Source organism: Molossus molossus, unplaced genomic scaffold, assembly GCF_014108415.1.
Source record: "Molossus molossus isolate mMolMol1 unplaced genomic scaffold, mMolMol1.p scaffold_m16_p_1, whole genome shotgun sequence".
NCBI classification, from domain to species: Eukaryota; Metazoa; Chordata; class Mammalia; order Chiroptera; family Molossidae; genus Molossus; species Molossus molossus.
Window position 1 is genome coordinate 199,826,903 of NW_023425344.1, and position 26,850 is coordinate 199,853,752.

General features: G+C 48.0%; 1 protein-coding gene across 1 annotated transcript in view; it reads left to right on the top strand.

Annotated features, from left to right (window-relative positions):
• Positions 1 to 26,850, top strand: part of TLN2 (talin 2) — a 242,140-nt gene that overhangs the window by 136,755 nt on the left and 78,535 nt on the right. The window contains exons 27-38 of the mRNA XM_036268699.1: positions 138 to 346; positions 1,417 to 1,536; positions 2,332 to 2,529; positions 3,837 to 3,976; positions 10,381 to 10,474; positions 12,361 to 12,450; positions 14,305 to 14,427; positions 15,712 to 15,855; positions 17,469 to 17,630; positions 23,433 to 23,573; positions 23,998 to 24,179; positions 25,254 to 25,386. Of these exons, the coding sequence (XP_036124592.1) occupies positions 138 to 346; positions 1,417 to 1,536; positions 2,332 to 2,529; positions 3,837 to 3,976; positions 10,381 to 10,474; positions 12,361 to 12,450; positions 14,305 to 14,427; positions 15,712 to 15,855; positions 17,469 to 17,630; positions 23,433 to 23,573; positions 23,998 to 24,179; positions 25,254 to 25,386 (1,736 nt within the window). The remainder of the gene's footprint in view (positions 1 to 137; positions 347 to 1,416; positions 1,537 to 2,331; positions 2,530 to 3,836; positions 3,977 to 10,380; positions 10,475 to 12,360; positions 12,451 to 14,304; positions 14,428 to 15,711; positions 15,856 to 17,468; positions 17,631 to 23,432; positions 23,574 to 23,997; positions 24,180 to 25,253; positions 25,387 to 26,850) is intronic.

Sequence of the window (26,850 nt, forward strand, 5' to 3'; positions counted from 1 at the left end):
GTAGTAAGTCATTTGGAGCTCAGCTGCACCAGACACTGTCAGCGGATTCTCTTCTTTCTGGGGGGCTCTGATCTACAGGTTTACTCCCAAGTATGACGCTAGATGGCTTCTCATAGTCTGGTGGCTTTTATCCACAGGGGTGGCTGCTAGAGAGACGGCCCAGGCTCTGAAGACACTGGCCCAGGCCGCCCGAGGAGTGGCCGCCTCGGCCAGCGACCCCGCCGCTGCGCACGCCATGTTGGATTCTGCGCGCGACGTGATGGAGGGCTCCGCCGTGCTCATCCAGGAGGCCAAGCAGGCCCTGGTCGCCCCTGGAGACGCCGAGAGCCAGCAGAGGCTGGCCCAGGTGAGGCCGGCGCCGGCAGCGTGCTCGGCATGAAAGTGGACGTGCTGGCGGGCTCCCTCCGGGGTGCTTTTCCTCTGGTGTGAACACTTGTGCTTAGTGCGTGTTTTCGGGACCTTCCAAAGTGCCAGAACAATGGCCGTACACATGTACTACCTACTTTTGTGAGCCTTGCCTAGTAGCCCACCTAACATGTCAACGGAGAGTATGCGGGAGTTTGTTGAAATCTGTCCTTGGAACTTTAGGAACCAGGACACAACCTGGTTATTTTTGGGGACGGGGGGGCTATGCTCAAGTATATTCCTCTTCCTCGCCTGGGAAATAAGGTAGATATACTTGGTGTGGCCACTCAGAGTTTTTCCCTCTGACTCTATTGCCTCTTAGGGAGGGGTCTTCAACTACCTAATGAAACAAGTTGGCTAGAGACCATCTGGGCAGAGTTCTAGACCAGGAGCTAGGACGGAGATGCTTTAAATGACAGGGAATGACAACCCACTTCTTAAGACCTTACCCTTGAACTGAGGATGCTAAAGAGTCCAAACAGGGAGCCTTCACACATGCTTAAAGGCATCCTGCGGGCACCCCCAGAATGGTCCAGAAGTGCTCAGAGCGTTCTGCCTGCCCTGGGGCAGTGAGGCTTGAGGGGGTGGCCCAGAGGGTCGCTGAGCAGAGATCAGCCGCAGGCCCAGCTGACTGTGATCCAAAGAACTCAAGGCTTGCCTCCACCTTGGTGATTCCCAGCAAGGGAGCTATTTCTGTTTCTCTCGGTATCAGATATCTTTGTTTTAGAACCTGACACAATGTTGGCGAGCTCTGAGTTTGAATCACAGGGTCACGCATCAGCTGGCTTTGGGGAAAGGTAGGGTGTGCTGTCTCCGTGTGTCAGCCCCTCTGCCAAGACAGGATGTTAACAGCACCGAGAGGCCCAGAGGAGGTTTGATGGTAAACAGTGTCAGGTAGATACTGGCGGATATTTCCCCATCTTTTCTCAGCTCTGCATACTGTCATGTGTGCAGAAATGTTTGCACAGAAAGCCATTTCCTTATGGCGCTTTTCTCCCTCCACGTATGCAGGTGGCCAAGGCCGTCTCGCACTCGCTGAATAACTGCGTGAACTGCCTCCCCGGCCAGAAGGATGTGGACGTTGCCTTGAAGAGCATCGGGGAGTCCAGCAAGAAGCTGCTCGTGGACTCGGTAGGAGATCCGGGATTGGGAAGGGGGCTTGGGGAGTGGACTCATCTCAGGTTGGGCAGAGTCTTCTCACCTCCGTGGGATCTCTGAGCACCACCCTTTCCTTCCAGTCCCTTCCTGCCAATCTGCCTTTTCCTGCTTTGGTTTCTGATCAGACAAGTTTCCAGCGGGAGCTTTTTAAAGTTCACTTTTTCTTTGAGCCTTCGTTTGCTCTTGGGTCATCCCAGCGGCACAGGAACGAGGGAATGTGTGATCATCTGACTTCTTATCAGGGCATCCCGGACGTGACGATCAGGCCCTGGAGGGACACGTGTCCAACACTCGTTCAAGGAGAGCACAGCCTGAGGGATTTTCCCTTCCCTGTTCTGTGAGCCCCCTTCAGGGAGGCTCGTGCCTGTTTATCTTTGCTTCTTTTCTGTCTGGTGCCCCGCACATGCCCGATGGACAAGCAGTGACTATGGTGTGACTACTGGAGGCTAGCCTACCTCTCTGGAATTTCCGTAGACGGTTCTAGTTATGCTGGTAACAATCTGCTCTGCAGACCGTGGCCCCTGAGGACAGCTGTCCTTACCATGTTTACAAACACAGGAATCCAGCACTGAATAGGTGTTCAATAGATTTAAGGGCGTGAATGAATGTATATATGTTGAAGGTCAAACCTAACATGAGCTCTGACACACTGAGCCTTTGGTCTTGGTGACTTAGAAAGGCTCCCTCGAGAACCTGTCTCTCCACAGCACCTCCCTCCGTGCCTCTCAGGAGGAGTAAACTTCTGGGCTGTGCCTTTTGCTCCCACAGTTGCCCGCAAGCACGAAGCCGTTCCAGGAAGCCCAGAGCGAGCTGAACCAGGCGGCGGCTGACCTGAACCAGTCTGCTGGGGAAGTGGTCCATGCCACCCGCGGCCAGAGCGGAGAGCTGGCTGCAGCCTCCGGGAAGTTCAGTGACGATTTCGATGAATTCCTCGACGCTGGCATTGAGATGGCGGGCCAGGCTCAGGTGGGTGTGGGGTGGCTGTCTGGAACTGACCCTCGCCCCTCTACTCTGATCAACAGTCCACCCTGGAGGCCGGTTGGGCAAATCGGAGTGGGGAACCTGTCCCCAGGCTACCCTGTAGCATTCTCTTCGTTGGTTTTTTTTTTATCCTCACCTGAGGACATTTTTGCATTTATCTTCAGATAGAACAAGAGGGAGAGAGGGAGGAAGAGAGAGAGAGAAGCATGGATGTGAGAAAGACACATCAACTGGCTGCCACCCATACGACCCCAACAGGGGCCAGGGACAAACTGCACCCGAGGTAGGTGTCCTTAGTGGGAACCAAACCCGGGACTCTCTGGTCTGCAGGCTGACACTCTAACCGCTGAGCCAAACCAGCCAGGACGCCTGTTGCATTCTCTTTGCCGCTTAGGAAGCTCCGTGAGCTCACAGGAAAGGCATTCCCCAAGATGCTATCAGCTTCTCATGAAGTGATTTTGGGGGATGGAGAGCTTTTCCCATGGTCCTCCAGCAAATTCCATCATTTTACTAACAGTTTTTGGAGGGAGGGTGGTAAGAGGAGGGAAAATGTTTAGTTCAGATTAGGATAGTTCTCAAATGTGGTATAATATAATAATAATAAAAAAAATCACGCCTTTGAGGTTCCACCGGCCCATCTAAATGGACTGTATCTAATACTGAATCAAAGGATTGAAAATTACCTCCTTCAGATGAACAGATAAACTCCTTGTTAGGAACAAGGGAGCATGACCGGTCTGGTGTCAGCTTGCAGAGCTGTTTTTTCCTGAGCTCCTATGAACTCCCCGAAAGAGAAACCCAGCATATTTCTTGCTCTGTTATCTACAGAGGGTGAGAAATGCGTCCTCTCCTGAGTCGGCAACTCCCGAGATGCAGTCAGCTCTGAATACCGAGGCAGTGCCGGCGTCTGTGCCAGGCTGAGACTACGGCTCCTGACAACCCCAGCATTGTTGGGCAAGATGCTGGGCTGCGGCCTGGCCTGCGCACTGCCGGCTGGGCTCTGGCTCTTCTCCCTCCCCCGTCAGCGCCTCCACTTGTGAGAGAGCACAGCTCTCGCTGACCCACTGGGGATGCATTTCTGTCCTGTTTCGTGCATTGGTCTGGGTATCCGTCCTGGGAAGGCTACACACCTGTCAGTGCCCCAACAAGTTAGGCATCTGCAAACTAATTGGGCTTAATTCATTCTATATAGATAACTTGCTTCTTTTGCAGAATGCTGCTCCTAGCTCTCTGACGGCTTCCTAGGAGACATGGAGAGTCCCTAATTACTCTGGCCCCTTTTGACCTTCCAGACCAAAGAAGACCAGATCCAGGTGATCGGGAACCTCAAGAATATCTCCATGGCATCCAGTAAGCTGTTGTTGGCTGCCAAGTCCCTCTCTGTGGATCCAGGAGCCCCCAATGCGAAAAATCTCCTCGCTGCAGCTGCAAGGTACAAGTGGGACAAATGGGCTTTCGTGGGTTGGTCAGTGTGTGGGTGTTTGAGAGCAGCTGACATCCTGCTGCTTTTGCTGAGCAAAGCATTGGCGCTGTTCCTGTGTTGTCAGAGGGGAGTCACGCGTGACGGGGGCTCTGCTAGTTTATTAAACTGGCTCATTTTCATGGGCTTGCCCCACTACAGACATCTGTCTTCTCCTCCCGCCTTTTCAGATAGACTTGCTTAGACTTCAGACCCTCCGTGATTTATAACTACTATAGCTTGAGTCGACTTTTTAAAAATAGTGTTATATCTTTCAGATTATGAAAGTATTATAGGCTTGTTGAAAAACAAATCAGAAAATACTGGAAAGTATAAATAACAAAATGATACTCAGCTAGCCGTTCCTCACTTCTTGAGCACGGGACTGTCTGCCTGGCGTCAACGTTAATTAGATGGATGGACACAGGTTCAGTTTATCCCATGCGGAATGATCAGGGTGGTGGTGGGAGTACATTGTTCTCAGAAATAATTAAAACATGAATCTGAGTTTTGGATGATGTCACTGTTCTTTGTTCCTGTTATTTCCACCCGAGGAAGTGGGGAATACAATACAATTTCTACCCCAGGCCACTGTGGCTGTTGAGCTCAATGACTAGTGAGTGAATGCTACTATGCAGAGAAACTATAACGACAACCCAGGAAAATCCTCACATTCCCTTTCCTGACCCAAATGGGTGGGATGTGTTCTGTTTCTGCAGTGGTGGGGGCATGTTTTCTTCACCTCGCTTGGCCTCCCTAGATGGACAGGAAAGCTGACTGCAATAAGAGATTAAATGCAAAACAATTCGGATATAAAGTATAATTAGAAACTTCTCAAGATGGACAGATTACTGATTTTTTTAAAGCATAGTTTACGTTCTGCATTTTAAAACTTGGTTTTGTTAGTTTACTCATTTACTTTTCTATGCTTTTTTCTCCTGGGAGCTCACTGGCTGTTTTTTAAGTTGTCAGAGTCAGGAGACCTGGATTCTAGTCCAGACTTTGATGCTTAACTAACTCAGTTACACTGGTTGGGTCCCTCAGTCCGCCTAAGCATTTCCGTCTGCAGAATGAGGGTGTGCACACATCATTCTGAAGCTCTTCTCAGTTCTCAGTACGTAAGATACTGTGGTGCTAATGGTGACAACCTGTCTCCGGTCCCCTCATGGCTGGTAGTGGTAATTTTTGGAGGGGTAGATTAGACATATCAGGGCAGTTCCTCTGAAAACCCTTCAGTTTTTTCATTTATTCTCAAATATATGCTTTAGCTACAAACAGTAGCTAGAACCATTAGGGGAGTGGGAAAATCGCCTGACATCACCCCACTTCCATTTGTGCTGTGCTTTGTGACTATTCTAGTCGTGGGTGCCCTCCCTGCGTGGGGGTGGGGTAGGGTTGGGGGTGATGTGTGCTGTGTTGAGCAGCTGTTTCTGATATAAAACCCTCCCTTGGTTGCTCTTTTTTCCTACAAAATAGCCTTTGGATAAGGTAACTGACATTTTCAGGTATCTGAACTCAGATGTTTTTCATTATTGTCAATTTTTTGCATCATTTCAGAATTACGGTTTCCAACTAAGAATGTGTTATTCACTCTCTTAAATTGTGGGAAGAAAGGGAGACTAAGAACTGGCCTTTTGAAAGCCAGGTAAGGAGGGAAACAGACCCTGGAAGGAATGTTGCCTGTTACACAGCTCCGTGGGGCTCTGAAGGCCCCCTGGTGGTGACATGAGGAAAGGACCGGGAGATTTTTAGGTGAAAAAGCTTTCTTTGCCTCTGTCCTGGCTTTCAGCAGTTGACAGGGAGTTCCCTGCCTGATGGTTTTATAGCCAGGTAAGCACTTAAAAATCATTATGTGAAATGATTGTCTCAGATGGAACTGTTGCAAGAAGATGCTGGCACGTTCCTCCTGGCTTCTTGGCACATGTTGGCAAGCCCTGCTCCCTGGGGTGGTTTCCCAGCGAAGCTCCTGGCAGGTCGAGTGAGTCAGGCAGCCACCTCTTGGGAGGTGAAGCTCTCCCAGGTTGGGATGTATTCATTCTCTTATTTTATTTGTTCATTACACAAATTCTTCCCACATGCCTGATGTGGGATAGGGCCAGTGCTGGGCGCTGGGCGCTGGGCACACGCCGAACCAGTCAGGGTGGCCCTGGTGGAGTTTGGGCAGGTGGCATATACAGGGAGCAGGAGACACCGCTCTGGGGACCCAGGCCTGGATCAACTGGCCCTGCCCTGCTCCTGTGTCAGCAGACTTGAACCCCTTGTTCCTGGTAGTCTCCATGATCCTCCCTGCTTTGGGAAAAGGGGTGTGCTTCTGGAAACATAGTAGATAGAATGTCTTTTTCCCTGCTTTTTATTCTGCCTCTGAACCCAGGTACCTTGAAGGAACCCGGTCCCCGGTATCTCTGACACCTAGCAGGGAGGAAGTCATTCTCTGTTGAGTGTCTGGCTTGTTCATCATCTTCCTGTGTAATGGTGGGCTGTGGCTCTTTTCTGACGAGTTGAGTGGAGCTGGAGACACTTTGTCAACGTTCATCAGTGTGTTCCCTGACCAGGGGCTGCGCCGATGCTCCCAGGACTTAGTCAAGGGAATGGAAAACCAGTTTCCAGTTTCAAAAAGGAGGACTTGTCCTTCCTCTGAGCACCTCCCTGGAGCTGCTGTTCACACCACAGTGACCCTAGCCAGGACTCCTGTGCCTGAAACACTTCTCAGGACAGCTCCAACATGGTGCCCATCCCAGGCCAGGTTTTCTTGCAGCTGCTTTCTGGTCCCTGAGGGCACTCCCTAGCACCTTAGGGGGCTCCTCTTCCCTGTCGATCATCTGGTTGAAAGTTCCTGCTGACTAGGCTTCCTCCTGTGTCCAGAGACTTGTGAGAAAGGATGGCCCAGCAAGCATCACTTTCAAACTATGAAAGAAAAATGTAACCTGGGCCTTTCTGTTGGTCTCCTCTAGGATGCTCTCTTCCATTTATCCAAATCAGGATCACATTGAGGCCTAGCTCCAGTCCACTACGAGCCTTTCCTGCCATGCAGAACCCATGCCCATGCTCCAGGCCTTATTTAATTTTCTTTCATGCTCCCTGTGAGTCCTGCATGTGTCTGGCCTACCAGAGGTTCAGGATCCATCGGGGCCTGTCTGGTGTCATACCTCTATCACTGTCTGTGTGTCTTGTCTGGTCATTGTCTTGCCTCTTCACCTAGATTGTCCTAGAGAGACTTCAGCTGTATTGTTTTTAAACCTTGAGCCTTGTGCATAGCAGGACCCAGGAAATACTGCAGGTTGATCTTGGTTTGTTGTTTATTCCCTCCCTGAGCACCTCCTCCCTTGAAGAGGGAAATGTCTGATGTTGCTTTTTTGCCTCCAAGCTTCTTACTGGATAATTTGTGCTTAATACATAATCAAAAGCACAAATTGGTTGATTTTCTCCTTCCCTATCTAGCTAAACTTTCCTACCAGAGCTCTCAAATTTCAGTTAAATTGATTCAATATCCCTAAATACTAAATGATTTGTAGGTTGTAGACCCCAAATTTTTAAAAACTGAGACTGGCTAGATATGCCTAGATAAAGAATAAAATACAAAAAATACTGTCTCTATATGGTGGAATTATGGTCATTTTACTTTTTTGTATTTTTATTTTTATTTTTTTTATTTATTTTTATTTTTTATCCTCACCCGAGGACATTTTTCCATTTTTTGCACAGATAGAGTGGGAGGGAGAGAGAGGAAGAGAGAGAGAGAGAGAGAGAAACATCGATGTGAAAGGGACACATTGAGTGGCCACCACCCGCACGACCAACCAGGGCCGGGGACAAACTGCAACCGAGGTACATGCCCTTAGCAGGAACCGAACCCGGGTCTCTCCGGGCCGCAGGCGGATGCTCCAACCGCGGAGCCAAACCGGCCAGGGCACTTTTTTGTATTTTTAAAAATAAAGTTGTAAGCTTTGATTATTTTAAAAACAACTACGGTTCAGGCCTATTGGGATTTATATAGAACAGATGCTGCTAATTTTGGTCAAATGTTTATTAATAATATAAATTGGTTGATTCCTAATTTTTAGTAGATTTACTAAAATTTTTTGTAAAAATATTACATCACTGTTAACATTTTTATGTACTTTATAGTCATGGGCACATACTGTTTATACTGTATTATAAATTTTACTTGCGTATCATGGATAGTCTTTTATAACATTAGGAATATGCTGTTCTACAGGGTGGGCAAAAGTAGGTTTACAGTTGCTCATATGGAAAATAATACAGTAATAAATAATAATACAAGAGTAAACTTTGTGTTTCATATACTCATATTGTAAACCTACTTGTGTCCTACCCTGTATATTATGACTTTTAATGGATACCCAGGATTCTGTTTTGAACAACACATTTATTTAGTCAATCCTTTATCATGGTATATTTGTGTTGCCTCCAACTGTTACAGTTTGAAACATAAAAATAGTATTTTTGATTGTCAAATCTATATAACCATTTGCCTTTGGGCCACTTAGTTTATGATTTGGCTATGTAATCCAGAGTGTGAAATGAGTGATGGGGATGAATGATATCTAAATAGTGCTCCTTAGTTGGATCACTGTTACCAAGTGGCTCGTTCAGACTGCAGTGCTGTGTGGGCACCTTTGTGGATTATCTAACTATAAACTCTTAGCCTGTTGGTGTTTGTTTTTACTCCAAATTTTTATTTGAAAATTTTTTTACATCTACAAAATAGTTAAAAACAGTAGGATGATGAATAATGATATATTCTCTGGATTCACCAGTTGTAAACCCTTAGTTTTTAATGGAAAAGTTTTCATATAAAAACTAGTTTTTTTAAAAAGATGGATAAACAGGAAACACTGAAAGGAAAAGCTTGTGTGATATTCTCCCATTGATCATGTCATCACAGTGCAGGATGTGTTGACATCGCTAGCCTGTCCACTCACAAGTGCATCTTGAAGGCGACCACACAGAACGCGGTGTTGGCCTCTGAGGGACACTTTCAGTGGTCACCTCGTGGATGCACACTCCCAGGTCGGAACTAGGGACTGCCCTGCCGTCTCTGGGGTTCCTGTTTAGCTTTGTGCCTTGGAGGGCACAGCTTCCCAACAACGCCTTAATTATTAAGCACTCGTCCCCAAATAAATGAATCACTAGAGTCAATGTTGCAAAACCTGTTTGGGGATTCTTCCTTGACTTCAAGAATGATTTTCTTCTTCCCGTCACCCTAGCTAAATTTTAAAATTCAAAGCAGTATCTCCTCATCAAACAATTAAGCTGATTACCTTTGTACATTCCGACATCATTTCCATCTAATTGTATATTCTGTGGGAAGCTGCAAAGTCAATTGAACTAATAAAATGAGGTATCTTTTATATTAGGCATTGTTTATAATTAACAGCAATACGTGCCCTAGTTTGTTTTAATTTTAAGTTGTCTGCAAGCTGTAGTGGTTAGTAACTGTAAATAGATTTCAGGGCCCTATCAGAAGTGTGTTTACGAGTCAGATAGACATGGATTTAAGTCTGTGTCTGCAAAGCTGTTCAATGTTAAGACTTAGTATAAAAGCTATAGTAATCAAAGTGGTGTGGTATTGGCAAAGAGTTAGACACCTAAATCCATGGGACAGAATAAAATCCAGAAGTAGACCTATGCAATATAGCCAGTTGATTGTCAACAAAATTGCAAAAGCAATTCAACAGAGAAAGGATAGCCTTTTAAACAAATGGTGCTGGAATAATTTGACTTCCAATCCTTGAAAAAAGAAAAATCTGGGCTCCCTTTTAAGTTCTAAGAAGAACAGAACACATGTTAAATCAATCATACAAGGGTCTGTAATGAATTCCTATTAGTATTAACAAAGAAAATAGCTATTTTAAAGAATAATTTTGAGATAGCTTCTAAGAACTAGTCAATCGTGTATAATTTAATGGACAGTAGGGATTTTAAAATTATAGACACAGTTTATTGTATGTCACTGTATCTAAAAACATACAAGATATTCCAAACTATACAAAGGCTACCCAAAATGTCCTTGTTCTGACAATCTTACTTTTTATGGGCTGCTAATGAAGGATTTTGAAAATAGTGTTAATATAATCTCTCTGCTATTTGCAACATTGTTGTGAATTCTTTCTTATGAATATGTTATAAGATAGTCATACTTCCTTAAGAGAACTTTAAGTACCCTTTAAGAGTAAATCAAATGAATACTAATCAGAACAAGGTAAGGAGTCTCATTCTGTCTTCCTTGGGAGTGGTTTATTTTTGGTAGTTTAAAACCTTGTACAAGAGCTTTAGTGAAACTGCAAAGCATTGTTGGGGAAATTACTGTTGATATTTAAAAACAAAAACACCCCACTCTTTCTGTTCTGGCACAGAGCTGTGACAGAGAGCATCAATCAACTCATCACTCTGTGCACCCAGCAAGCTCCCGGCCAGAAGGAGTGCGACAATGCCTTGCGGGAGCTTGAGGTGGGTCCTGGGCAGGTGCTGAGCATCCAAGAGTGTGTCTGTCTGTCCTGTGCCATGGGGTCAGTTCCTTCTCTTCTGTCCTTGTCTTTTATCCTCCTGGGAGGCTGTCAGGGCCAAAGTTCCATCCAAGTGGGAAGGAAATGAAGAAAGATTAGATTTGGCAGGGTTGTCATCCCTGCTTCCCCTTTGTCCACTAGGATGAGAGTTACTTTGTTAAAGGACTTTTTGTTTCAAACAGGAAGAGGCCTCTGGTCCTGGGGGTAGACTGAAGATGAGAATCTCTACCTGAAAAGTTTGGAGAGATTATTCTGAGGCGTTTGGGAGAAGCTGGGATAGATGTGCTTTCTGAGTAAAAGTGATTACCCCATATATTTTCTTCTGTGACATGGAGGGAGCACATAAGAGGGAACCCAAAAGTGTCACTCACTACCATACGGTCAAGGTGTCCATGGATCCCTAGTGGCCCAGAACACAGTATGGATGCTTTTCCATTCATATTCATATTTATGGTTTATTTATAATTTCAAATTCATTTATGCCCATAGGATGTATGTGGGTAAACATAAAACCAATGTGTCTACTTGTATGTAGAACAATCTTAACCAATACAAGTTTATATTGAAACAGCCAAATTGGTGTCTTAATAGATAAGGGTTTGTTGTACCCAGTGCACCACGAGTTTTCTGGATGATTAACGTGGGTCCGGCATGGTGGGAATGCCTACCATGCCGGTTGGGGGATTTGATTGATGGCAATAGGACATTGTATGCAGCTAGAAGTGGGAAGTGGCTTGTTCACACAGGACTGAAATGTTGTGAAAACAGTGGAGAATGTTTCCTGCAGTGGGTGAATTACTGCCCTGTTCTGTTCTGGTCTGTTCACATTAACTGTGTAGGCTGTTGATCTAAATGAGCTCTTTTGGCCTAGGTGTAAATATTCCATTCTTTAATGGTATCCTTGGTTGCCAAAATTATGACTATTTCAGAATTGCTGTTACTAAAACAATTTTGATTATGCAAGGACTTGGAAGAGGTTCTTCAATGAAATGAACTCCTTTATGCCTCCTCTCCCTCAGATCTGAGTAACTCAGCAATTTCCACCATTACTTCCACCCAACCTTTTGCAACTCAAATGACCCTTTCTGTCGGCTGTGCCCCAAAGGCTGCTGGGTCCTTGCGTACATTATCTCTCAACAGGGAGGAGGTTGAATGGCTACATCCCCAGACTTTCCACCCTCGAAGGTCGTTACATGAGAGCGAGTGAGCATTTTCAGTGCAAGGGGAACAAAGACAGAAGAGGCAGGCCCCGGGCGCAGCTCCTTGGTGGACCTGGGCAAGAGTGAACATTTGCTCTAGTGTCTAAATGTAAACAGAAAGAAGGAAACCATCCCCATGAGCAGTTTGGGGGAGTTACCTTCTTTCATGCCTCCCATTAAAAGTTTCCAAATGGAAAACTACAGGCTCTACTACTCATGAAGAAATTAATTCATGTGTCCTTAAAATTTTAAACTCCTTGGACTTATTCAGCAAAAAAAAAAATTATACTAATTTACCATGAATATGTTGCCTTACATTAACTTTCAGACTTCTTTAAGGAAAAAAAAAATTCCCTATTCCATAGATACCTCACTTCTCCTTCAAAATTGAAAACAAGAGATCCTCCTCTCCATCAGAAATAACCCGAGACATCTGCCCCCATTCAGTGTTGTGTTCTTAGCAGGAAATGTGATGTCATGAATGCTTTGATCTAACTTCCTTTCAATAGTAAAGGAGTGATTGTGACCAGAATCCTGTACACGGAGAGAAGCTGATTGTTGGTGTGTGGTGTTGAGTTTTTCTTGTTCTATAACACTTGCTTGCATTCTTAGCTGTGTTCTCCCTCCGTAGACTGTCAAAGGGATGTTGGACAACCCTAATGAACCTGTTAGTGACCTCTCTTACTTTGACTGCATTGAGAGTGTGATGGAAAACTCCAAGGTAAGCCTGCCTGTGCCCCTAGCGTTCCTCCGCGGTGTGGGGAGGTGCAGCCGAGCTCCGTGTGCGTCCGCCGGGGCTGCTCCGTATCGCTGCACGCACCACGATACCGTGTTGTGGAGCCCTGTGCTCGGGTGCTGCCCAGAATGGACCACACACCAGAATCTTCCTTGTCAGACATAGATTGCAGGGCCCCACACCTGGATTTCTGATTCCGTAGCTCTGGGGTGGGACTGACATGTTTCCAGGTGCTGCCCATGTGGTCCAGGAGCCGCATTGTGAGAGCCACTGCTTGTACCGTACCACATACGGGTCTCCCTGTGAATCGAGTCATGTGTTTCCTTCACCTGCATTGAACTCTCAGGGAACGCCCTTCAGTGACCTTGGCTTATATGAGCCTCTCTTCTGTGTTCTCCCTGCCATCCGTCCGTGGCATGCATTCTCAACGCGAGTGAAAAATTGTGTGTGGGGTAGGGTGGGGTGTGGGGAGAAAAATCTAAGATAATACAGTGGTTTGTGCTCCCGCCCCAATCTTAACCTTATTCAACAAAATCTCATTTCTTAATTTTTAATTTGATATGGGTGATGGTTATGGGCGAACAGCTATAAAAAGACATATTCGTGGACTAATAATTTTTAAAAGGTTGAGAAACACGGACCCTGATAATAGTATCGATGGGTCTGAGAAGGCTGAGCTCGGGTTACAATGAAATGCGAGTGAGGCGAGTGGGTACCGAGCAGCTGCATCCGGCTCTGCACTTGGAGCGCGCGTGTGCTCGTTTGCCTCACTTCCGTGAGCCTCGGAGCGACACCCGGGGTGGTGAGTCAGGAGAGCCCGCTTTGCATTGGGTGGTGACGAGAGTGCGTTCTGTCCAGCGTTCTCTGTGGAATTATGGCCTGTCTGGGGGAGGACACATGTTTCACGTGCTTAGAGCCAAGGAGGGGTGCAGAGTTAGGGAGAGGAAAATACTGTACACGAAAATACCCTCTAAGTTCCTTGCTTTGCAAGTCCTTAAGTAAACTGGATTATTTTGTAAAATACAAAATTTTATATTGGGGAGATTCTTTCTTTCTCACCCAGCCAAGATGGCTTGCTGACAAAGGACGAGTTCTGCGTTGGGTTCTAGCTTAGCAGTCCCGCGGTCTCTCCAAAGGGTTGTGTTGAGCAGCCTTCCGTTCCACCGCCTGTTTTCCGGGAAAGTACAGCCAGCCCTCCTGGGCCTTATGAGGCCCACAGAAGACAGAACACCAGATAAGGGGCAGGCGCCCTGCCTCTACCCGTGACCGTCTCTGTGACCTAGTGCACGGTGCTTGACCTCTCAGTGAGTTTCAAAATATGGGAAAATGCTTTTAATATTTAGGAAACCCTCTTATTAGTGTTCAGATTAACTATCTATACTTTATCAAGACATTTAAATCTTACTGTAAATCAGTACATGAATAATAAATATCAGGAGGAGTGTGTCTCCCGCTTTCTGGGTATGAAGGACTTCATCTGCAGCATCATGGATGTGACTGATCTTTGTATTCTGGGAACTCCGAGTTCTCGGTTCAGACCCTTCTCCCATGGGATGCCCTGGATAGATTTTACTTTATTGATCTGAGTATATTTACTGTTTCTCCTTGAGATATAGATAACTTTTGGGTGAAAGGTTTATACTTCTATTATTCTTTTCTCTTTATGGAACAGAAACAGTATAATTCTCTTGAATCTCTTCTTAATGCAAATAAAGGAAAGTAATGGCCAATATTGTAGATTAAGTGTCCTTGAATGTTCATGTTGGAAGTGTGGTTCCCTTTACCCCGTGGTTTGAAAAAATGCTAGCCAGAGAACATTGCTGGTTGTTTGTTTTGCAGGTTCTGGGCGAGTCGATGGCAGGGATTTCACAGAATGCCAAGACCGGGGACCTTCCTGCCTTTGGGGAGTGTGTAGGGATTGCATCCAAGGCTCTCTGCGGGCTGACAGAGGCAGCGGCTCAGGTAAGGGTCTGGGTGGTCCCCTCGCCCTGTAGGGTGGCTGTGTCCTGTGCCAGACTGTGGAAATACCAGATCCGTGTGGGAGGCCTCAGCTCCTGTTCAGCTCCTACCTCGGAGTCTCTGGGAAAGGCCTGGACCTTTAGACAAAATATCAGCCAGTTGCCCCTCGGAGCAGAGCATCCTGGGAAGGACACCGAGATGCTCTGAGCACTGCAGACCCAGCAGAAGTGTTCGGAGCCCTGCTTACTTTTTCCTTTTTTTTTTTTTAAGGTCATTGTTACAGATGTGTCGTTTTGTGGGGAGGGAATCGTCACTGCATAATCCAAATTCTCTCTGAGGTTTTAGAATTGCAGCAATCTTAGTCATGACCCTTTCAGCATCAGAGGGAGAAAAAAATCAGATATCTTCATGCAGAGATGCCATCGGGCATGATCCTTGCTCTTCGACTGTCCTGTGCATTTCCAATAATTATCAGGCTCGTGTGACTGAAGCTTCAGAATGTCAGCGTTCGCCTTAAAGGATTTATCATTGTCAAATTGTTTGAGTCTAGAAGGTTTTAATAAACCAAGGAAAAACATCTCTAGTTTGGGGATAAAATGATTTGCCCTTACCTGCCCCTCAAATCTCAGGGGAAATGAATTAAGGTTAAAATTCCTCCCGACAGATTCATTTTCTCCCTGTTATTAGTCTGACACACCCAGAGGGTGTAGAGGACAGACCTTCTCTTGTAGCCTCTTGTCCATTTAGAGACCACTATTACCTTTTCCCCCGAGCCATCGTACTCATTCTCCCTATTTGCTGTTGGAAGTACTGGCCGAGGAGCCGAGGCTGCATCAGGCGGTGAGATAAGAAACCCTGGCGAGGGGCGAGCTCCAGGGTTGGCTGGCCCACAGCTCCATGCCATCCGTCTGCACCCACTTTGTTCTCTCTCCCATCTGCCAGCCTGAGGGTCGGCTTCATGCTGAGGCTGGGTGCCCTCGTGGTCACAGGTGGCTGCCAGATACCGTCAGGGCTGCGTCCATCCTCGTTCATGCCCCATGAAAGAGCTTCCTGGGGCTCTCTTCAGAGCAAGGAGACTTTGTTGCCGGACGCCTGCAGCTGACTTCTGCGGGCCTGCGCTGGCATTCACCTGTCCGTCCCTGTGCCTCATTGACGAGATGACCCTGCCCAACCTGCGCCTGGGAGCTCCTAAGCATGGCTGCTGCATGCACACTGTGGGACCTTTGTCCCCCACGGGCTCATCCAGGAGCACAGAGCCTGAGCTGTGGTTTCTTCCTCCCTTTCCAGGCCGCGTACCTTGTCGGCATCTCTGATCCGAACAGCCAGGCAGGCCACCAGGGCCTTGTGGACCCCATCCAGTTTGCCAGGGCTAACCAGGCTATCCAGATGGCATGCCAGAACCTGGTGGACCCTGGCAGCAGCCCGTCACAGGTAACCACGGGGCGAGGACGTGATATCTGGGAGTCCTCAAGCTCTTGTAGGTGGGTTGTGGGAGAGTTGGAGAGATTAGTAAAGAAGGCTGTTCTTACAGAGCTTGCAAAGCCAGTGAAATGCAGCACAGTCGATAGTGACTCGGAGGCATGTGGCCAAATGTGTGGAAACGTGTAGGTGCTTTGAAATGGGAGGCTAAGGCTCTGGGAGGAAAGCAATCACCATGAGATCCATCAGGAGTCTCACGATCCCATTCAGTCCAAGGACACGTGCTGAGGGCTCGTTCTGTGCTCGGCACTACTGGCCGACGTGAGTGCGACCCGATCCCCAGCGCCCTTGGCTCTTAGTCTGTTAGATGACATTTGGGAAACGCAGTGGTTGGGCTATGATGACAGTGCCAGGGATGCACAGAGGAAGGCGAGATGAATTTTCTGGGGGGCTGTCAGTCACATCACAGAGATGGTGGTGCTGAGCCAGGTCTCAAAGCTGGGTCGTAATCCACAGCATACAGAGGAGCCACAGACATTTTAGGGCTAGACAGTACGTGACATCCCATGGCACTTCTGAGACTCTAGCGTCATGGGTTCCCGTTCGCTTATTAAGGCAGCACGTGCTAACAGGGGCGGGAACTGGCCTGTGGGGTATCCGGCAGCCTGTGACAGCACGTTCGTTGTGAACTCTGGGACTATTCTTGAGGCAGGAGAAGGACCCAAGTGAAGGAGGCAGTTCAGGGAGATGTAGACCTGAAGCAGGCCCCAGGGCTGGCTTATAAGGCGTCAGTGCACCCGAGACTCTTTACCTGTTCAGTTCAGTCCAAAGAGGTGTTATCAGCCTCAGCAAAGTAGATCAGGTAGATTCGGGGGAGCACTTTGGTTTTGTGGGGTGTGTGTTGGGAGTGGGGAGAGGAATCTCTGGAAGATTTCTGAGCCAGACCACTCAATAAGGTGCCTACACGAGGCAGGAGCGACCACACCGTGATGTGTGTTTTACTTCTCTGGACCTGCACTCGCCAATGTGGCAGCCACCAGCTAGACAAAATGTAGCTCATCTAGATTTTGATGGGCTCTGGGTATAAAATACACACTGGACTTTGAAGACTGGTATGATAAGAAAAGACTAAAATCTCAATAACATCAAATTGGTTACACGGTGAAATGAAATATTTTTGATATTTCAAGTTTAATAAAATATATTATTTAAATTCATTTCTCTTGTTTCTCTACTTATTTTAACGTGGCTGCTCAAAAAAGGACATATGGAGTTCACACTGTATTTATGTTGGGCGGTGCTGGCCGGGACCCTGGACCGAAGGCGTCCTCCCTGGGTGCCCAAGGACAGCTGGCTGCGACTCCCTGACCCAGCCACGCCCACCCGACAGCAGCACCTGCTTTCCTTTCCTTTGTTCATTTTCTCTTGCCGAATAATTCTTGCCCTCTCCTTTCTCGGGGTGACTTGGGGAGTAGCAGAGCTAGACACGTGTGTTGTACTGACGCGGGCTCTGGACATGTGAGCTGAGGAGGAATCCAGGGCTTGGGACCAGGGTGGCCTCCTCGGAACTGACCCCTCTGCCCGGAAACATGGGGGTGCCCCCAACCCAGCTCCATGCTTTGTAGGTCCTGTCAGCTGCCACAATCGTCGCCAAGCACACCTCGGCCTTGTGCAACGCCTGCCGCGTCGCCTCGTCCAAGACGGCCAACCCCGTGGCCAAGAGGCACTTCGTGCAGTCCGCCAAGGAGGTCGCCAACAGCACCGCCAGCCTGGTGAAGACCATCAAGGTGGGTGGCCGGACCGAGGCCGCGGGGACCCCATAGCACCTGTTGCAGAGGGCAAGCACGGGGTTTGAGCTCTGCTCTCCTAAGACTTACATCCAGTGAAGTTGAACTTCCAATTTGGTTGCATGATTTAAGTCATTGAGGACACATCCCTTACTAGTGGAGATACATACTCATCATGGAAAACCACCAGCCTTGGTCTCTACTAACCTTCCAGGTAGTGAGGGGAGCTCCCCAAATTCTGTACATGAGAAGTTTAGGGGCAGAAATCTGGAAGGGGTTGGCCATGGGGCATCTCTTGGCACTATGTTTAGGTAGCAAGCACCCTGTGTGTACTTAAACTGTGTGCACCTGTGGGTTGATTCTGCGGGGGACGCTAGAGGGTCCTATCATTGTCAGTAGATCTGGATCAAGAGAGAAGGTGGAGGGAGACAGGAGTGGGACATTGTGGAAGAAACACTTTTATCTAAAAAAATCAACTTAATCTATCCTATGACATGCACTCTGTTTATAGTTGGTTAAATGTTTGAAATGGAGCATCCAGTTTTTGAAGCTGATCTTCCATGTTGATAAGTTCATATTTGTGTGAAAGGCATGGGCAGGTTGGGGGAGGCAGGGCATGGTGGGGAGGGAATTGCAGTGGCTGGAATGGAGCATTTGTAGGTAGGTAATGAGACCACAGACCCAGTCTGCCCCAAGCGGGGACCAAGCGGGGACCAAGCAGTCAGGACGCGGCTGACCCTGGGGAAAGCAGCCACAGCCTGCACAGTAGACCACAGGCAGAGATCCCAGCAACCCAACCCTCTGAAGGAGATTGTGTGGAAGACCAGCTACCAATTCTGGGTAAACCAGGATGTGCAGGAGGGAAAGGCATTGGATGGTTAGCCCTTTATTTATTTATTCATGGAGATAGGACAGTCTGCTTTGTTGCTGGACAAGCCCTAGAACAATGAGACTTTCCCCACTCACTCCAGAGTCCAGGGCTCTGGACCCCCCCTTTCCCTTCACCGCACAAGCCAGTGTAATCACACGGAGACCTGAGTCAGCAGGCGAGCCAGGCAGAAGCCCCGGAGAGAACCCAGCCCAGCGGCTGGCCGCTCATGGGCCGGGCCCAGGGCAAGTGCCCCGTCAGCAGTTTCTTAGCTGTTTAAACGGAGTCTTAAAAAAGAAAAGAAAGAAATCTGCCTATTTGAAGACAATAATTTAGGTTGAAAATGAAAAAAGTAAAGCCAGTGGCCCTAGAATCCTGATGGCAGCCCACCTTAATCACCATCATAGTTCATGGTATTAGAAATGAATAAAGTCACGTTTCTAAATGTTTAACTTGTGAGAAGCCTGTTCTCATGTCTTGTGTATATCACTCATTCAGTCCACACAACCCCTGTGCTTGCCATTCCTGTTTTACAGACAGGACACTGGCCACAAGGAGGTTACGTAACTTCCCCAAGGGGACCCAGCCAGCAGGCAAACCCACATCCCTGCTCTTCCCTCTCTCTGCCCTCAGCCCCGGGGATGGTCGTCACACCCTCTGCTGGGAGAAGCTAACTCGTCTCACCGCCCCGGGAAGAGACACCTCGATGTGTCTACTGTGTGTGCGTGTGTGTGTGTGTGTGTGTGTGTGCACGCACCAGTTTGGGGACAGGGGAGTGGAAAGACAGCAAGAGAACTTAAAGTAGTGACATCATTTTTAGTTGCTTGTATTATTATTTCAGTTAAACTTGGCCATTTTCTGATCGTTGAAAAGCAGACTATATTTAGATGGACCAAGGGAGTAAAAAAAAAAAGGAGGTGGGGAACCATTCTTTAGAAGATCCTGGAAACCTTTCTTCTCTGCCTCCTCCTTGGCTTTCAAATCCTACCCATTGCTATTAAGATCTCATCTTCTTTTCAGATTCTTCTCACAGTGCTACACCCTCTGCAATTCCCCACAGCGAGCGAGCTCGTGTGATGGCTGAAGAGATAGGCCTGTGCAGAGCACCAGCGAAGGGGTGCAGGGTGGTTGTCATGTGAGAAGATGAAGGCCTCTCCCCAGAGCACCCTGGGAATCAGCAGCAGTGCATGAGGAGCAGAAATAACCTTTGCCCCTCAACCTGCCCAAACGTGCTTGTTTTTCAGTTCCCATCAGGTGGCAGGGTTTGCTGGGTACAATAAGCTTTGCTTTTAATGTACTAATAGGAAAATGGTGAAAGATCATTTCACTGTAGCACACCTGACCGTATACTGAATAGAGGTGCTCTTTGCAGGAATGGTGTTAAGAATCATGTCAAAGAGTAAAACAAAGGAATATTTAATTCCCTAAGTGCTTGACACAGCTGCCCTCATAGCTGCCTTTCGCTCTAAGTTTTATACTTTGTAGTGCTTTTTTTTTCCTTTTAACCACAAGGATGGTACCCACGCTTAAGTCCCAGCTGCCACACCCTTGCAGTCAGGAAGAAGGGAAGGAAGCAGGGGGAAGAGCATTGGGGAGCAGGGAGCAGATGACCTCGAAGTGGATTATCAGCAGCCGTGTAGAATGTGTGCCTCCAGGAATCTTAAACCCCCACTGATGGCATTCTTTGAAACGAGAAAGCATGGCTTAGCAGGTATAAATCTCTTCACCCTCCTTCCTGCCAGGTCAAGTAGGAGCACACAGACCCCTAACCATGGTTGCTGTCTTTCTACTGGTCACTACATATAATGGTGCCTGCTTTTCTCTCTTCAGTCAGCTCGTTACCTAGTCTCAAACAGATGTGTGGAATGGAATATTCTTTTAAATGTGCAGTCACTTGGGTTTGGGTGCCAAGCAGAAATTGTGCAACGACAGCTTTTGTTTTCCTGAGAAGTTGGAGCATGGCCTTGTGTCTCGAGGTGGGGTTGAAGCTCAGGGATTCGTGACTCAGGTGTCTGGGTACCACAGACACCACCGAGATCCAGTTGCCATTAATCCGTTTGACTTGGCTGTAAGGATGGTTTTTTGGTCGTCCTTCTGTTTGGATTGGTAAAGTAGGTGTCTTCAGAAAGAAAGAAAAAAGGAAGAGAAAATCCTCTTGGGCTTCTCTTATTCCTTATTCTTGTTGCCCTTGTCTAAGGTCAGGAGAGAAGGGAGCCAGGGGTCTTGGCTTCTGGTTGGAGGCATGACCTTGGCATGGTATGTCACTTTCTAGGTGTTGCTTTTATCCTCTGGAATATTGGAGATTTGGGATTAAATGAGCTTTAAGATTTTTCCTGACTCCCATAGCCTTGAATATGTGATTCTGGTGCACGTGCAGAAATGGTTTCTCCCAGCTCCTGGTGAGATGGTGCCACGCGAGAACATCCAGAGGAGCTGGCCCAGCTCCCACACATTTGGCTAAGTGGAGTCACTTTCCATTGTTAGGCTGGTAAACTGATGTTCTGTGACATGGGCTGTCTGCGTGCAAACCGCCATGCCTGCTTCAGGTTTCTCCACTGGGCAGACTTGCGTGTTCAGTTTCCTTAGGTGGCTCAGCCACCCCCAGGTGGAAGCAGCATTTACAAGTGAAATAGAATCTGTGTAAACCATCCTTTCTGATACTTAAAGCTTCCTTTGGAGAAAATAGCTTTTCCATTTGAAAGTGAAAAAAGCAGGGGACGTAGCTGGTGTTGTAGTCCACGTTATCCAAGTCTTGTCCTGTGAGTAGTAATGCACTACATTATATGGGATGTTAGGGCCCATGCTCAAAGATAAAATTCACTTTTCATCTTATTGGTGCAGTTTATAAAACCATTCCTTGGGATTTTCCTTGGGTAATCATCGTTTCATTTTGAGTAAGTTCCACTAAGGGTTGGTGGCTTGATGAGCTGCCTGCCTTGGATTCCAGATGAGCGGAGAGGGTTGTGGGAGGTCGAGCTGGTGCATGTGGAGAGGTAAGAAGCAGGGGGAGTGAGCAGCACTGAGGGGAGGCTTGGCATCTTCTGTTTGGCTGGAAGCCAGGGCGGCACACCTGGAGGGGGTGTGACTGGCCACTGGTAGTGCTGGGATTCGAATTCCACTGATGCCAAAGTCCACTCCTGCCATCTGCCTGCTTCGCTGTTTACCTGCGCCGGGGCCGCTCCCACCAGGCTCCTGCTGTGTGGCACCCCCCTGCCTCCCACTGTGTCCCCAGGTCGTCCTAAAGCCCGATGTGGCCTGACTCAAGGAGTCGGTGTTAACAATGCAACCAGATTAGAGAGTCAGGTTTACTTCTACGTTGCCAATGCCCAGCCCAGTGGAGGTAACAGGTGCCAAATCAGTGTTTACTGGGCACAGAAGCGGCAGTCAGAACTGAGGCCACACCCACGAGCAAGAAGCAGCAGGCGTGAAGGATTTCCACTGGGCGCGAAGAACGGCCGCGGCAGAGAGGTTCCGGGAGAAGTCAGTGCCTGCCTGGTGGGGAGGGCCGCCAGCATTGGCCAAGTTGGTAAATCAGCCAGGTTCATGGGAATTCCTCTGGAAATGTCAGCGTGGAGATAGTAATTGTGGTCCCAAGCTGCCAAGGCTTGATTGGAATGTAGTTGTTATTCAGGACTAGCCTTTAAACGGATCGTGCCTGCCCGCTCTTGCCTTAGCGGAGAATAGAAACGCACCTATCTCAGGTCAGGGTTGTTTCGTAACACCGGTGCCTCTGGTGTTTTGTTCGCTAATTGTCTAAATTGGCGTTTATATATTGCTCATAACGGTTAAATTAAAAGTTTAATTGGTTGTTTAATGAGGAAACTCACGTGCTTCTACAAACGTAACTGCCTTCTCAGCGCAGCCTTTGCTGGGAGGCAGCAGGGCTGCCGCTGGGTCACAGGCTGTTGCTTCCAAGTCTTGTTCTTACGCAGGTGGCATTGGGATGCGAAACCTCAAATCCAAGTGTTAACCTGTTGTGAGGCAGCCGGCGTGGGTCACAGGCCGAGTTCCTGGGTTCCCACCCATCCGGGCCATTGATCAGCAATGTGACTGACCATCAATGCCACCATGTTACCTGCTACTAATTTGAAAAAGAAAAGGAGACTGAAGCATAAGATACATAGACAAAAACCACAAATCATATGTGTCGAGCTCAGTGAGTTTTCTCACGCTGAGCACACCTCGGTGACTATAGCCAGGGCAAGACACAGAATGTGGCCAGCCCCCAGAAGTCCCCTTGGTGCTCTGTCAGCCAACACCCTAAGTTAGCATCACCTGTTACTGTACTTTGCACAAGTGGACTCATACTGTAGGTACCCATTGTATCTAGCCTCTAACTACTGTTGTGTTTAGGAGATGTCCATATTGTTGGGGGTAGTTCTAGTCTTTTCCTTCCCACTGGGTTCCGTTTTGCTCATTTCAGAATGGCAGATGCGCGATTTCTACCTTCATCAGCCAGTCGGGGACACTGAGGTAAAGCTTAGAAAAATTGAAACTGGTACACAATGTAGAAGTATTTTATCGTTTGGGGGGGAATAGGCTTAATTGGAGTGAGAACAGAGGGGAAGAACCCAGGGGGTTATAGTGTCGAAAGAGGGGAGAGGGCTCCGAGGTCTGGCCACGTGGCTCACAGGGTGGTGTTTGAGTTCGTGTCTGCCTTTTGTGAGTGGGAAGCTGGTGGTCTGCGAGGTCGGCTGTCCCGGGAGCCGCACTATGTCTTATCACTGCTCACTGAGCTCCTCTGCTCACTGAGCTCCTCTGCTCACTGAGCTCCTCTGCTTGATGGCAAGTCCCTCCAGTCAGTTCTTATTTGTGAAGTCACCACACCTGTTGTATCCCCACTAAACCGCTTTCTTTCACTGGGAGGTGATTACTGTGGCCCGGGGGTGATCTGTACTTCTCGGTGGGGTCAGTCTCGTGTTGTCTCTCGTCAGGCCCTGGACGGGGACTTCTCTGAAGACAACCGCAATAAGTGCCGCGTCGCCACGGCGCCCTTGATCGAAGCCGTGGAGAACCTGACAGCGTTCGCATCCAACCCCGAGTTTGTCAGTGTTCCTGCCCAGATCAGCTCCGAGGTAGGAATCTGTGCACAGAGGTAATGTTGGCGTCTTTGGCTGGTTTTGTGGGCACTCAATGAGCTCAGACAGTTAAGAACTCCAAATGCCCTGTCACTGCGTAGGGCGGTGTTTCTGTCGATGATGGTGCATGCACAGAGTGAGTGAGACTGTACATCTCTTCAGAGGTGATGCCTTCGCTTTATATGCTGAGAACAGTCTCTACGCATAGGTTTGTGTCACTCAGAAATTATATTTAAGGAGTGAATGCGGACCTAAGTTCTCACCCTCAGAGCCCTGTGTGCGCCAGCCTCCCTGGATCCCTACCCTCTGTGTCTCCTTCCAAAGGGCAAAGATAGCGGCTTGGTAAAGAACAGGACCTCCCAGGGCCCACGTCATTTACTCTCTGCACCCTGTTCTTGACCCTTCTGCTGTTTGGTCCCAGGGTTCCCAGGCACAGGAACCGATCCTGGTCTCAGCCAAGACCATGCTGGAGAGCTCATCATACCTCATCCGCACTGCACGCTCACTGGCCATCAACCCCAAAGACCCACCCACCTGGTCTGTGCTGGCCGGACATTCCCACACTGTGTCTGACTCCATCAAGAGTCTCATCACATCTATCAGGTTAGTTTTGCCTCCAGAAATTGCTAGGAACCTGCATCTGAACAGGACAGGAGACAGATAGCCTATCAGCACTTGTGTTTAATAGCAATGTGGTTGATCATGATCACCATCTTTTCCTTTTTCTCTTCGGGATCAGTGGTAGCACTGGTCACAATAATAATAGCTAATTTATGTCAGATTCTGTTCTAAGCATTTTACCTACATTATCTCATTTGATTATCACAACCTTGTGAAGTAGATAATGCCATTGTCTCCATTTTACTGATGAGGGAATTGAGGCAGAAAGGATTTAGGTAACATTCCCAAGGTCATCCCCAGGTTCAAAGGCTCTAACCATTGTACCATATTGTCTATGTCTAGCTTAAGCAGAGAACACCTCTGTTTGTTTAGCAGGATTTGGGGGTTACTTCATTTTGCTAATAAGACAAGAAGAATATTCTAGGTCCCACAGTAACTCTGGGCATCTCTGACCTCCTTGGTGATAGTAGGAGCCTAAAAAAATATCCCCCAAGTAGATAGAACATTTCTGAAGTTGACCAAAGTTAATACCCCACATCATGGAATGCATCCCTTGTCTTAGTTATATTTTGTTTTTCAATCACTTGTAAAACTTAGGACTACAGTTAACTTTATTAATGCCTTGCAAAGAAAAATCCACTAAATATATTCATTTTTGCCAAACCCAGGACGGTGTGAATAGTACGCGATACAGAAAGCACGATACGGCTGCGCTGGAAATAGCACAGGCTTTCGTTTTCCTTTTAAGTAGGGATTCTGTGCCTCAGCCAGAATCCAGTCCAAGTTGTTTCATTTGCAGTTGCCTGGCGCCAGCCTGAGACAGAGGGCAGCACCATAGCCTTCTCACCAGAAATAGGAAGAGTTCGTTAGCACCCGCGGTAAATTAAGAAGCGCACGGCTATGAGGAAGCATTGCCAAACGAGTGTCAGGGACTGGCTGCTTCAATGAGGCAGTCGTGTGGGGCAGAGTCGAGAGCGGCGCCTGGCTCTGTGCAGGAGTGGGTTGTGGGACTTGCACCCCAAGGAGCCTGTGTTTAACGCCCCCTGTCGCTTCCAGGGACAAGGCCCCTGGACAGAGGGAGTGTGACTACTCCATCGATGGCATCAACCGGTGCATCCGGGACATCGAGCAGGCCTCCCTGGCAGCTGTCAGCCAGAGCCTGGCCACGAGGGACGACATCTCTGTGGAGGTACACTGGGGCTCTGGCCCGCGTGGAGGCCTCTGGAAGAGCTAAAGGATCTGTGTCAGGCTTTAGGGGCGGGAGAATGGGACTGACGTGTTTCTGATGGTCCAGTTTCATCATGAACCACCTTCCCTGGGGAACCACCTGGGAGGCTTTGAGTGGGGTAGGGCAAATGCTGAGTGGAGAACGGTGGTTTGGTGAAGGAACACATATATCACTGGGGCTTCAAATGTGGCCAGTGTTGGAAGGAAAACTAATGTCAGGTAAGACGATGTCAACCAGATGGAGTTACCGTATTCAGCAGAGCAGACCTTAGCAGTACACTGAGCATTTCTCTGTCGTCATATTTCGTCAACGCACTTTAAACCCTGTGCATTCGGTCCATTCAGGTAATGGACTCTTCCCTAGGTTACTCAAGACCTGGTATTGGGGGTCTTTTTGCATTCTATTATTAATTTGGAGCCACTTTGCCTTTTCTTGCCAGTTTTTCCAAAGTTGAGAATTGAATTTTCCTACTTTGACCCTTTGAGTTTTTTCTGTTACTTGTCCAAGGCCTCTGAGTCATGCTTCTTTCTCTTTGTTGGTTGTGCCTGATGCTTAGTAAATATGGATGGTCTCTTTAGCGATGTCTTTCTTACTGCCGCTGAATTCATCAGCAGTGGGCTTTGGCCCTGTCTCTCAGGAGTGGGCCCGGAGTTGGTATTGCTCATTTTTATTAATAGAGCTGTTTCATCTCAGCTTCGTGCAACAACCCCCATTTCCAAGAAAAGAAAGAAGGAATAAGCATTCTCATCCTGTGCAGAACGTTAGAATTACTGTTAATGTGTTACCCAGGTAGAATATGATCACAGAAAAGTGTGCATGTCATAAGTGTGCAGCTTGGCGAACCATCCCCAACTCAGCACACCCTTTAACCAGTATCCTGATCAACTTACAAAGGTGACCAGTCCTGCAGAAGCCCCCCCAGGCCCCCATTTTTCTGCCTTCCCTCCCCATGCATATCCCCTGTCTCCCTCCCTAGGAAGAAAACCCTCCCCTCAACTGCATGTGCTCCCTACGTATACTCTGTTTTCTTTAACAAGCCGTCTGTAATAAGACAACATTGCTGGAGTAGGCTTGCACTCTTGACTAGAGTCGCATCACAAGTGAGAAGATAAGTAAGTAGCTACATAAGACCCTGGGACATTTGGAGGTTTCTCTCTACCCTCCTCCATCACGTTTTCTTTTCCCCCCGAGATTTTGTTGTCAAGTTTGCATGTTAGGCTGCTCCTCTCGTTGACTGCACTTTGCCCAGAGCTCCCCAGCCTGCGTGCGGCATTGTTGAGGGGGAAGGAACTGAGCCTCATTTCTGACGAGCAGGACATCGTCCCTCTGTCCGGAGCTGCACCCACTCCATGCTGATGTGTGCAAGCCTAAAATGCCCAATGTTGTAATGTGTTTCATCCTGGCTCTATCGCGAAACTCCTGTGC